The sequence below is a fragment of the Schistocerca cancellata genome, chromosome 4, assembly GCF_023864275.1.
Source record: "Schistocerca cancellata isolate TAMUIC-IGC-003103 chromosome 4, iqSchCanc2.1, whole genome shotgun sequence".
Classification (NCBI taxonomy): Eukaryota; Metazoa; Arthropoda; class Insecta; order Orthoptera; family Acrididae; genus Schistocerca; species Schistocerca cancellata.
This window is the reverse complement of record NC_064629.1, coordinates 341,355,839-341,367,882: the sequence shown is the minus strand read 5'-3', so window position 1 is coordinate 341,367,882 and position 12,044 is coordinate 341,355,839. Positions and strand designations below refer to the sequence as shown.

General features: G+C 35.9%; 1 protein-coding gene across 7 annotated transcripts in view; it reads left to right on the top strand.

Annotated features, from left to right (window-relative positions):
- LOC126184547 (serine/arginine repetitive matrix protein 2-like) overlaps positions 1-12,044 on the top strand; it is a 294,117-nt gene that overhangs the window by 32,751 nt on the left and 249,322 nt on the right. For all 7 annotated transcript variants that reach the window (XM_049926972.1, XM_049926970.1, XM_049926968.1 and 4 more), the window contains exons 2-4: positions 1,925-1,992; positions 2,875-3,005; positions 4,137-4,277. In XM_049926972.1, the coding sequence (XP_049782929.1) occupies positions 1,953-1,992; positions 2,875-3,005; positions 4,137-4,277 (312 nt within the window). In that variant the 5' untranslated portion in view covers positions 1,925-1,952. The remainder of the gene's footprint in view (positions 1-1,924; positions 1,993-2,874; positions 3,006-4,136; positions 4,278-12,044) is intronic.

Genomic DNA, 12,044 nt, shown 5'->3' with positions numbered 1-12,044 from the left:
TAGTATATATGATTTTTTGCTACCTACAATCATGCATGAAGCTACTTCCTCCAAGAAGCTGAGTTACGAGTATTGAAAAGAAACAATCCATATTGGTCTCATCTATCCTCCTCCTTAATGTGTGTGTCATGTACAGTTGCTTCACAGTGATGGTAACAGGTGTATAGTATCATATTCATTAAAGGTTTGTTTTACAGTGATATCACATTTGTCAGATTATTACAGGCAAACACATGATTTTTATGTATTGACAGAGGCAGCATGTGCTTGAAGTGACCAAAATCGTAAATCATGATAACTGTACAGAGCATGAGCCTACTTTCTCCTGAGTCAGAGCCCATTGTCTTTTATAACAGATTCATTTCCTCTTTCGTTTTGCACTTATTTAATACTATTTAATTATTGCAGTAATCAGTGACAATGTATACTGTAGCCATCTTCAGCCAACACCAAGATCTTCAATACTTGTGGATAAAAATATTCATGGGATTTTTGTCAGTTTTTAATTTGCAAAATCATTTTATATTTATGTTACAATAAAAATTCCCAGCTTATGTCACCAGTACCTCCTAATTCATGTGTGGATGATCTGTTACAGCAGTGGATTTGGAAGACAAGAACCACACACAACTTGTGTGTTATTAATTATTATTAATTATTCATGTTTATAACTGGTTAATAGTTGCTTACAATGAGGAACTCCTCTTATAAATTTATGATGGCTGCAGAGTGTAACCTTCATATTGTGATCGAAAGTCTACAAAGTTACAGAATTTTAAAATCCAAAAAAATAAATTCATTCAATTTTCTAGTATACACAACATCTTTCTAAGAAGTAAGGTGATGGGAAATTATAAATTATTATGTTAAATTATATTATTTGCTAACTCTACAGAAAGGAAAAAGTAGGAGAGAGACAAGGGTAAAATTTTGGAAAACTGTACCTGTTTGTAGTTTTCTGTGAGGACGTGGAATATAGGTTCTAAGGAAATAGAAAGAGATTTTGACACACAGCAGAAATGAGTTTTTTGAGATGGCAGCAGGAGTCACAAGAAGACAAAGGAAAAGAAATAATGAAATAGGGACAGAGTTACAAATGCAAAGTATGATGACATTCACAAAAGGCTAGAACAAATTTGATAAATCACTTGCACACTTCTATTGAAAAAAGATACAGAGTACCAGCTGGTGGAATGAATTACAAGTTGACAATCAAGGAAGACATGGAAAAACCAACACCCTCAAAAAGCAGTTGAGGATGGATAAAGCTATACCAGCTAAAATGTGACAGAATGTTATCTTTCTTTCGTGCAAGTCAGTCTGATATAATAAAGTATTTAGTGATTTATTCCAGATAGTCGCAGTTAGTAACTCTGTCCCTATTTCATTATTTCTTTTCCTTTGTCTTCTTGTGAAACTTACTGCTATTCCCAAAGAACTCATTTCTGCTGTCTGTAATTTACTTTTATAATTATTGAGAAAGTTACTGGAACTTGATAGTTAATAAACCATGATCAGCCACCTCTGAAATTGATCATTACTATTGAAATTTGTTCTGTTTTGAGAAATTTCTGTGCATGTTCATCGAACATATGGAGCGTTAAATTACTTAGAATTTAACTTACTTAATGAAACAATAAATAGCATAATATGAAGAGACAGTAGTTTCTCTTTATTTCTCTTGTTAATGCATTTCTCATGTACTTCTATAAAATTTTGTGATGGAAACAAAAACTTATCATTTTGTGCCTTTTCTAGTTTGTTACTTAACATTTGCTCATAGAAAAAACTTTTCATATATTTACTCAGTGCTGTTATATATATCATTCATTAAGTCATGTAATTTGCATGAAATGACCAAAAAATGCTGCGTTGATTGTAATTTGAATATAAATATAAAGAAAATGTTTTTCACTTGTTGCAGGTTGTTTGTCACATACAAGGCAGCAGTCATGCCTGGGCAAGACACAAATCCAGCTGATCACAGTTCAGGTATTTATCTTTTCTAGTCTTTTCATTTAAATAATGTACTACAGACTAAGACTTCCATAGACTTCGAAGAGAAAAATGTGATTTTGGATGAGTGCACAATTTACGTTTTTGTTTTAGCTCAGCATAATCCACAGTGATAGAAAAACTATAGTCTATTATGATGAAGTAGACATGCTGCCAATTGTTATAGCAGTGGACAAATGAATTTCACTTCAATAGTAAATATTTGTTTGTTTAAAGTGTAACTTCTGTTGGTTAGATGCTCGCAAGTAGTGGATGTGGGAAGACTTGATCTGTTAGTTTTCTGTGAGTCTGTCATGGTTTTATTCCCAGACACTTGGATTTCAAACTGTATTAAAACACCTTGTGTAGGGAAAAAGTAGCTTGTATGGTGATATAGGAGAATCTTGTAAAATAATTGATATGAAACATATCAGTTGTTTTGTACAAATAAAGTGTTAAATTTGTGCTGTACTGTCAGTTAATTTACCTGAAATTTTCATATTGTAAATTGCTATGAGCAGTTGAATCGGAGCCTTTTTATTTTACAGTTTTTTGCTGGTAACATAATATTGTAGGAAGGATTGCTAGTTGGCACTTTCATATTGCATCACAGTGACATTAGGTATTGTCATTACATTCATGAGTGAATCAGTTTTTGTTGTTAACTTTGTAGTCCCATGGCTCAAAGGGAGCGAACTTGTCATTTTGATTAACCAACATGGGAGATAATGCTTAGAGACAAAAAGCTGTCAATACTTCATTGTTGAATAGAAGTGAACGGTACTTTGCATGTTCATGATTCTTGTGTGACTTATTAGTATTAAATTGTCTAAGAAGATCTGCCTTAATTATGTGTTGCTGTATTACAAACGTATTTAGATATGAATGTAGAATTGGACAACAGTTGGGAGAATGGCAGACCATCCAGTTCACCATCTACAGTTAACAGGGAAAGTGATGCTCGTCAAGAAACATCACCATCAAACACAACAAATGATAATTCCTTCCAGGTGAGATGTAGATTTTGAATAATTTCACTGAAATCTTCTTTATACATAACACTGAAGTTTTTTGCAGTATTTGAGTTGCTATTAATAAATGTACATGTGATGTAATAGAGTTCAGTTTGGGAAAATATTTCTATTTGCATAAGATGACTTAACAAAGTTTTACTGTTTCAATGTTGCATTAGAGGTATTGGCTACACTCTAACACTAAGTGGCTAAAAATCTCCGAACACCCATTACTGTTCATTACAAAGAGCAGACTAGTGAAAAATGCACATACCCGACATCGTTCATCCAAATTTCACTGTTGTTATAACAAACTTGAATAGATACCACATATTAAGCATCTTTTAGGTCAGCACTTCCATTATGAGTGCTACATCATCATGTAGCATGACACATCACTCCATAATACAGGCTTCCACACCTACACAGACCAGTGACAATGTCGTTTATAACAGTGACATAGTGCATCTGTTCTTTTTCCCAGTGATTTCCGAGCAACAGTATGACTCTGAAGATTGAATCTTAGAATCTTTTAGGAATCATTCTGTAATTTACCTTTGAACCTGAGCTGCAACAAAAGTCGGTAGCAGGTTCGAATCCTGCCTCGGGCATGGATGTGTGTGATGTCCTTAGGTTAGTTAGGTTTAAGTAGTTCTAAGTCTAGGGGACTGATGACCTCAGATGTTACGTCCCATAGTGCTCAGAGCCATTTGCAACAAAAGTTTACCAAACTATGCTGTAGAGTTTGACAATTGCTATCGGTTCATTTATTAGACGGCAAGCAGTATGCTTTGTATTGGATGCTTTCATGACATTTCAACGTTACAATAACTCAAATGAAAACATGTAGACAGCATGACCAAATGGGGCACATACAGTCTGTGACATTCAGACTAGGTCACTTTTCTCCGTTGATTCATTCTGGCTGAAAACATGAACTGTGATGACACATTGTCCTTGAACATTTTTAATTTTGGATACATAGCCAGAAGTTGCACGAAGCATAATCAGTGAGGTGTTCAGAAACTTTTAGCCATGCAGTAAATTTTTATTCCACAATGTGCAAATAGAAAGGTGCTGAGAAACAATGTGATGTGTGCTATATTAGTGAAATATTTTATCTGGCAGCTGTGTCAAACTGTACAACTGGAGGACAGTGTGGACTGGAGCCATAGATTGCCCTCAACTTCAGCATCACCACTTACATGGCAAAGCCATACTCATGATGAACCAGGTCCATCAGCTTCAGCAAGTAACAGCACTTTTCGGGTGAGCGCCATTTTCCCCTACCTTTGTTTGACTTCTGGATAATGAAATACTGCTAATAATACCAACGTATGTTTGTGTGTTCAATTTTGAGTGACCTAATAAGACACACATATTTTAATGAATATGTTTAGTGATACCACAATAAATGAAGTTAGAGGAAACTTATGCAATGTATGACTCACAGCAGTGTTAACAGGTGATTTTATGACTAGTACCAGTAAGCACAAATGTTAAAGATGCAAGCAACTGATGTACAACAAAATAGTTATTCATAGTTAAACTACCAAATTTGTTACACCACAGTGATTACTGGTGGACAGCTCCTAAATAGGACAAAATTACTTATTATTTTTCTGATTTCTAAGGAATTTGACAACTTCTTAATTTGAGAGATTTTTTTATGCCATACTTGAAATATTATGCTGTAGGGTACTACTTTTTTTAGTATTAAATTGGAGAACATTTCCAGGACAGTTGTGGACTCTGACTGTAATTTATGGGTTAGGTACAGCAGATTAAAATTGGAGGAAGGAAGAAAGTCAAGGAGATGGGACCTGGATATATTGAAGGCATCAGAAACAGTTGCGAATATTGAGGTGTGCATTAGTCAATGATTGAAATTATGGAAAGGAATACAATAGAAGACAATTGGGTAGCTTTAAGAAATGAATTACGGCAGTGGAGGATCAAAGACCCAGAATAAATCCTTGTATGACACAGGAGATATCCTAGAGCATATTTTAAACTCAAACTTATTGAGGGGTCTTGGGCAAAACCAGCATGCGTTCCATAAATGTCAGATCACGTGAAACCCTACTAGTCATCTTTCTCACATGACATTGTGAAAGCCATGAATCAAGGAAATCAGGTAGATACAGTACTTCGTGACTTCAAAAAGCATTACACTTAGAACCACGCCAGTGTTTGTTAATCCATATGCACACCCACTTATTTTTGTGATATTATATGCATGGAGTATTTTTCACCCTAGTTAGAAAAAATATATATTTTCATGGAACTATTTAGGAAATTGAAATATGTATGTACACATCACATCAGAGTATTTTAAATATGCATTTAATGATTTTTTAAGATGTAAACACTTGCTTCTCTTAATGAAAAAAAATTGGATCTCGCAAAGACAGTGTATTCTGCAGAGTTTGTCTGTTATATCTAACCAGAGTCATTACAGATACATTCTTTACAAACTGAAAATTATTGTTCATTAGATATTAACCTGCAGGGGGTCTTAATGATTCCCATTTATAATCCGTCAACTCATACAAATACCTAGGAGTAATAATTTTTAGGAATATGAAATCAAATGATAACATAGACTTTGCTGCAAGCAAGCAGGCAACAGAATTTTTCTTTGGCAGGATACCAGGAAAATGCAGTCATGCTACTAACGACTACTTACAGTTCACTAGTGTATCCCTTCTTAGAATGTAGAATGTAGTTTTGGTTTTCCAGTCCTTTTTCTGGGAACACATGTCATATCCCCCAGAAGACAATCAAGCTTTCTTCTTTTGTGGCTCTTCCATTCCAATGATGGATTTCACAGCAAATTTGGTAAGTGACGGCATTTCTTGGTGGTCCAGATTTTTTCCAGAGTGCCATGCTTTTGTTTGCAGCGTGCTTGAAATATTGTAGCCACATCCTCTGAATCATAACTGTCTGTCCCATTGCTTAGTATCTGTATTATGATCATGCTCTGATATGTGGTCATTTTTGCTGCCAGACAAATTATTTATCTCGTGTTCATTTGCACAATGTTCTACATTGGAAGCCATGTCTTTATCACACTTCAATCCGCAATGTACTCCCAAAGTGCAGTGGCTACAATTGCTGTGTTATCACACGCATGGGGAATTTTTTGCCCAGGCGCTAAAAAAATACCTTCACTCAACAAGACAATCCATGGAAGTGAGGAGGGACAGTTGGTTGAAAGGTATGTGGAAAGTCGTAGTTGTAGAATTTATTCAACAGTTCTACCAACTTATCAGAGCTACAGCAGGGTATATTTTACCCCGCATGTGTCCTTATGGGTACAATTATTTGGGATATTAGAACAGAACTTGTAACTGCATTGAGAATTTTAGGGTATGCAGCATGCAACCTGTTATCTTGGTCATTGCCAGAAGGGGAAGTAATTTGAGGCATGCCCCACAGAATTGTATTTGGACCCATGTTGTTTGTGTTTTATATTAACACTGTAGCAGACAATATTAATAGCAACCCCAGGCTTTTTTTGTGAATGATGCAGTTGTCTGTATTGAAGTAAAGTTTGAAAAAAGCTGCCTAAATATTCAGGCTGATCCTGATAAGATTTCAGAGTGCTACGAAGATTGTCTGCTTGCTGTAAATGTACAGAAATGTAAAATTATGCACTTCAAAAAATGAAAAATGTAGTATCCTATGAAGACAATGTTAATGATTCCCATTTAAAATCAATCACCTCATACAGCTAATAATTTTTAGGAATAAGAAATTGAATGATAACATAGGCTTTGCGGTAGGCAAACAGGTGACAGATTTTTGTTCATTGTCAGGATACTGGGAAAATGTAATCATCCTACAAAGGAGACTGCTTACAGTTCACTTGTGTATTTCATCTTAGAATATTGCTCAAATGTGTGGTACTCACACGAAATAGGACTAACATGGGATGTTGGATATATACAAAGAAGCACAACATGAATGGTTACATGAGTGTCTGAGTCACAGGAGAGCATCAGAAATGTTGAAAAACCTGAATTGGTAAACACTTGAAGACAGAAACAAATTATCCCTCAAAAGTCTACTTACAAAATTGGTAGAACCAGTATTAATTGAAGAATCTAGCCATATTCTTCAGCCACCTATGCATTGGACCCCCATACTGACTGTGAATACAGAATTAGACTAATTGCAGCATGCATAGAAGCATTTTAGCAGTCATTCGTCCCCCACTCAATACGTAATTCGAATGGGAAGATACCTGCACCCTGTGCCATGCCTGGTTTGCAGAGAGTGTTTGTAGACAGAGATACTGAATTTAACTGACGAAAAGAGAAAAATGTAAAAATGCAGCAAAATGGAGCAGGCATAAGGGGATACCCAAGTCTATACAATATGACTGACAGAAAGTGCAAAATGGCAGAGCGTGAATGGTTTGACAAGAAATTGAAAGTTATAGAAGCATGCATGACCAGAGGAAAGATAGTTGTCACCTGTAGGAAAGTTCCTGTAGGAAATTAAGAGCTCATATAGCTAGCCAGTACTAACAAGGGAAACTTCCCATCCCAACACCCTCAGATTTAGTCTTAAGATGTGCCAGTAGGTAGCATATCAAAAACTGAACACAGATCAAGCATGAAAACAGGAAGAAGGTGTACTGAACTGTGAAAAAAGCAGCAAAATAGAAACAGTGAATGGTCCTAACTCAAGATGTGTAGCATGAAGCAGAGTTTTGTCGCTGCAGCGTTGTGGTTATGTGGTTACGGTGTTGGACTATGAAGGCGGAGATCCATGTCCAAATCTAGCTCATGTGCCAAATTTTTGTTTTTACAAAATTTATGAACTTTGTCTGGTCATTAACATCTCGTTTCTCCTTCTGTAGTCTTGGCAGTTGTCATACTATACACTGGTTATAGAATATGTCATGTTGTATTACCATTGCAAGTAAATGTGATGAATAGTGAGAGCAGGCGACATGCCACATCGACCTTTCACAGAAATGAAAAGGAATAAGCGGATGTGAAGAATGTTACAACAAAGGAATTCAAAACTTCCAAAACAGAACACAAGAGTCATAACATGTGACATCTGTGTAGAACTAATAGTTGGTAAATAGGTCTGGAGGTCATTTTCTTACACTTCGTGGTTGCAAACGGACGTTACACTACAACACAGACACAAATTTGAATACAGCGAACAGACATGTCAGTAACTGGATGGACAGTTCATAATTTTGTGGGTGAAAACAGAAAAGACAGGGAATGTTTGAGATTTGACATGGATCTCCCTTTTGGCAGTCCAGTACCGTATCTACATAACTGTGATGGCGTGGCCACACACATATACTCAGTGCTGCACATCTTGAGCTTGGACTGTTCACTGTTTCTATTTTGCTTCTTTTTTTCTCTGTTTTGTAGGCCTTCTTCCTGTTTTCATGGTGTTCAGTATTTGAGGGCTATCGACTGGGCCATCTGACAACTAAATCTGAGGGGGCTGTAATGGGGAGTTTCCCTTGTAAGCAAAGAAAGGATGGCTGAAAGATAAAAGGAATGTATAGTAGGGCTGTACAAGGTAAAAAAAATACTTGAAAACAATATTACAGTATGGGAAGAGGAATGAGATGAAGTTGAGATGTGGATATGACTGAAAAGATTTAGTCAGAGGAGTGAAAAATGTAAGTCTAAACGAAGGTCCTGGATTAGATGATCCCCAGAGAATTATTAAGATTCTTGGGTGCTCATGCCATGACAAAACTATTCCTCCTGGTATGCAAGATATATAACACAGGCAAAATACCCTCAGACTTTAAGAAGGATTTAATAATTCTTTTTCCAAAGAAGGCTGGTGCTGATAGATGTTAATATTATAGAACCATCAATTTAATAAGTCATGGTTGCAAAGTACTGACACGAATTCCTTACAGAATGAAAAATCTGGAAGAAGCTGACTTTGAGAAACATTTGACATTAAGATTTTTATTCGATCTGAGATGGTAAGAGACTCAGAATAGCAGATGAGCAGGATTGATAGTGTCTTAAAAAGAAGTTATAAAATGAATTACAACAAAAATAAAAAAGTGTAATGTAATGTAGTCAAATTAAATAAGACAATGCTGATTGTGTGAAGCAGTTGATTAGCACAAAAAATGAACTTAAATCAGGTGAACTTGAAAGTCTGCATTGTGTAAACAGTAATCACAGATTATTTTGCTGTTAACTACGATCAGCTTCCACAGACAAAATTTTGTGAATCAAATCAAGTCCAGTTATCGTCATCAGTTCACAATCTAGTGACACTACAAAAGAAAGAACTTTTGGTAAATGCAAGTGTAGAAGAAATAATAATACAGAAGTTCTTATTAACACTGTCACACTGCCGAATCTCTCTCTCTCTCTCTCTCTCTCTCTCTCTCTCTCTCTCTTTTTCTCTTTTTAAAAATATCTGTATGGGTGGGTTGAGGAGAATATTGGTGATGTTAGTAATTGTTCTCATCAGAATACTTGGAGAAACTTGCAAGTAATGCGAAAATATTATTTCACTTATTGCTTCTTTGCCTCTGGAAATACTTGCTGATGTGCAAAATGATTAAGTGATGGTTCATTGTCCACATTAACCTGTAGATCTCCATATATCTGGATGGGAAGTCTGCTCAGATGTCTGAAGAAGTCAGTAGTGTACCAACTCCAGTGGAAACATGCCCTGTAAATCATGCTACTGGTCAAACCAACACAAGTGTATACCTCTGGTGCACTGTGCTTTAATAGTTTCTTGTGAATGATTGAAATATTCATTCCCAGATAAAGCTGTCTGAATCTGTAGTCAACAGTCAGTAGTGTGTGTGTTTCACCATGCTCAGCAAAGTAGTGAAAGCTTGATGTGATGCCACAGTCATCTACAGTTTGTGTTGAGTGAAATCGACTGCACCACAAAATAACAGAAACTAGGTGGGCATGAATTATCAGCTCCAAACCATGTACTCGTTGTGATTTCTGGTCTAAAGATAACTGATAAATCACATTTTAAAATTACATAACCTGAATATGGTACTTGCTGCTTTCCTAACATTCTAGGTCACTGTGATGGGCAGTATTTTGATGCTTTTTGGCTGTAGAGAAGTTTCTTGATGTTTGAGAAGTTTCATCTGCTTATTTTCCTCTGGCTTTACAACAGAAAATTGTTTATTGTCTGGTGTACAATTAATATCTGTTGTCAAAACTCGGTAATTGTGTTGATCATTTATTTAGCAGTTTTACCAAGCATGTCTCATTTTAAGTTGTATCAACACTGAATCTTGTTCAGTTGATCCAGATTTAGTTACACACAACATAGAATTGGTGTACTTGTTTTGTTTTCTGAAATAAGATTAGAATGGATCTCCAGTCAACAGTGTTTTTACAATCAGCCTTGAAAATACTAGATGAGTTTTCCCATTTGGCTTCAAAGTAACTGATAATGGTTGAAACAGAGAGGATAAAAATGTAGACTGATAATAGCAAGAAAAGGTTTTGAGAAAAAGAGAAATTTGCTAACATTGAATATCCATTTAAATGTTAGGAAGTATTTTCTGAAGCTTTTTATCCAAAGCAGGCAGCTGGACTAGAAAATTTATGGCACAACTTGGCTTAAAGAAATGGTTGGTTTCTCATACACTTCCTGATGCATCAAGAAATTGTCAGTTTGGTAATGGAGGGAAGTCTTGGGAGGAGTGGGTGCTAAAGACCTCGATGTGATGCGCCGAAATAATTGCACCACCATTATCTGTTGAGTGAGACCAAGGTTTGACTAGAGTAAGCGGATTCAACTGAACGTAGGTTGCAGTAATTATGTAGAGAAGGGGAGGCTTGCACAGCATTGAGAGCCGTATGAAACCAGTTTTCAGACTGAAGACCAAAACAAACAACAAAACATTGCACTACATTCATAAAGGGAAAATGGTATTACCTATTTACTTTTCAACTTCACATGGCAATGGCAATGATGATACTTGCATGTAGATGTGTAGCAACATAATGAAATATTCCAAAGGCAGTACCAGAAAAGTGTGTCACAGGTACAGTGTTTACTTAGATATTGCTACTTGTGTCACTCAGTCATTTTAATCAGTGTAGGTCCCAACCTAACCATATCTCCGGTATCACTACATATTTCGATTTCGGGGGGGGGGGGGGGGTATATTTTTGCCAAAACAATATTCATACAATTTACTTTTTTTGAAACAGTTCAAATACTATGTAGAAGAGTTGTTCTTGTTGATACCTTTCCTCTCATTTCGATTTTGAAGTTTAGCCCATTTCAACACAGAATTTAATCAAATAACTGTGAACAACACTACACACAATATAGTTACTGTTAGGAGTGTGGCAGTATTAGGAGACAAAGTACTGCTTGCACAAATTGTTCCATCTTTTGCCTTCTATCGATTAAGAATAGAATGGATATAGTGTCTTGAAAAAGAGGTTGTCAGATGAACATCAGCAAGAGCAAAACATGGGTGATGGACAATCGTCAAATAAAATCAGGTGATGCGGAGGGAAGTGGATTACGATATGAGTCACTACAAGCAGTTGATAACGTTTTGTTGCGTGGGAAGCAAAACAGTTAATAATTGCTAAGTATAAAGATATAAAATGCAGGCAGACAATTGCAAAAAAGAAATGTGTTTCTGAAATTGAGAAATTTATTGAATTGAGTATAAACTCATTAAGAAGTTTTTTCTTTATTTGTCTGGAGCATATAGCACTGACAAGACTACAACAGAAATTTTTGAAGTGCTGCTACAGAAGAATGCTAAAGGTTAGTTGGATTGACTGAATATCTAATAAAGAGGTACTGAATCAAAATGAGGGAAAAAGAAATTTATAATACAAGGTAACTAAAAGGTGGGATCAGTTGGTAGGAGACATTTTGGGGCGTCAAGCAATCTCTGACTTAGGTAATGGAGAGAAATGTGGGGAGAGGAGTAAAAATTGTAAAGGGATACCAGATCTCGAATACAGTTAGCGGTTTCAATTGGACATAGGTTACAGTAGTTATGCAGAGATGATGAGG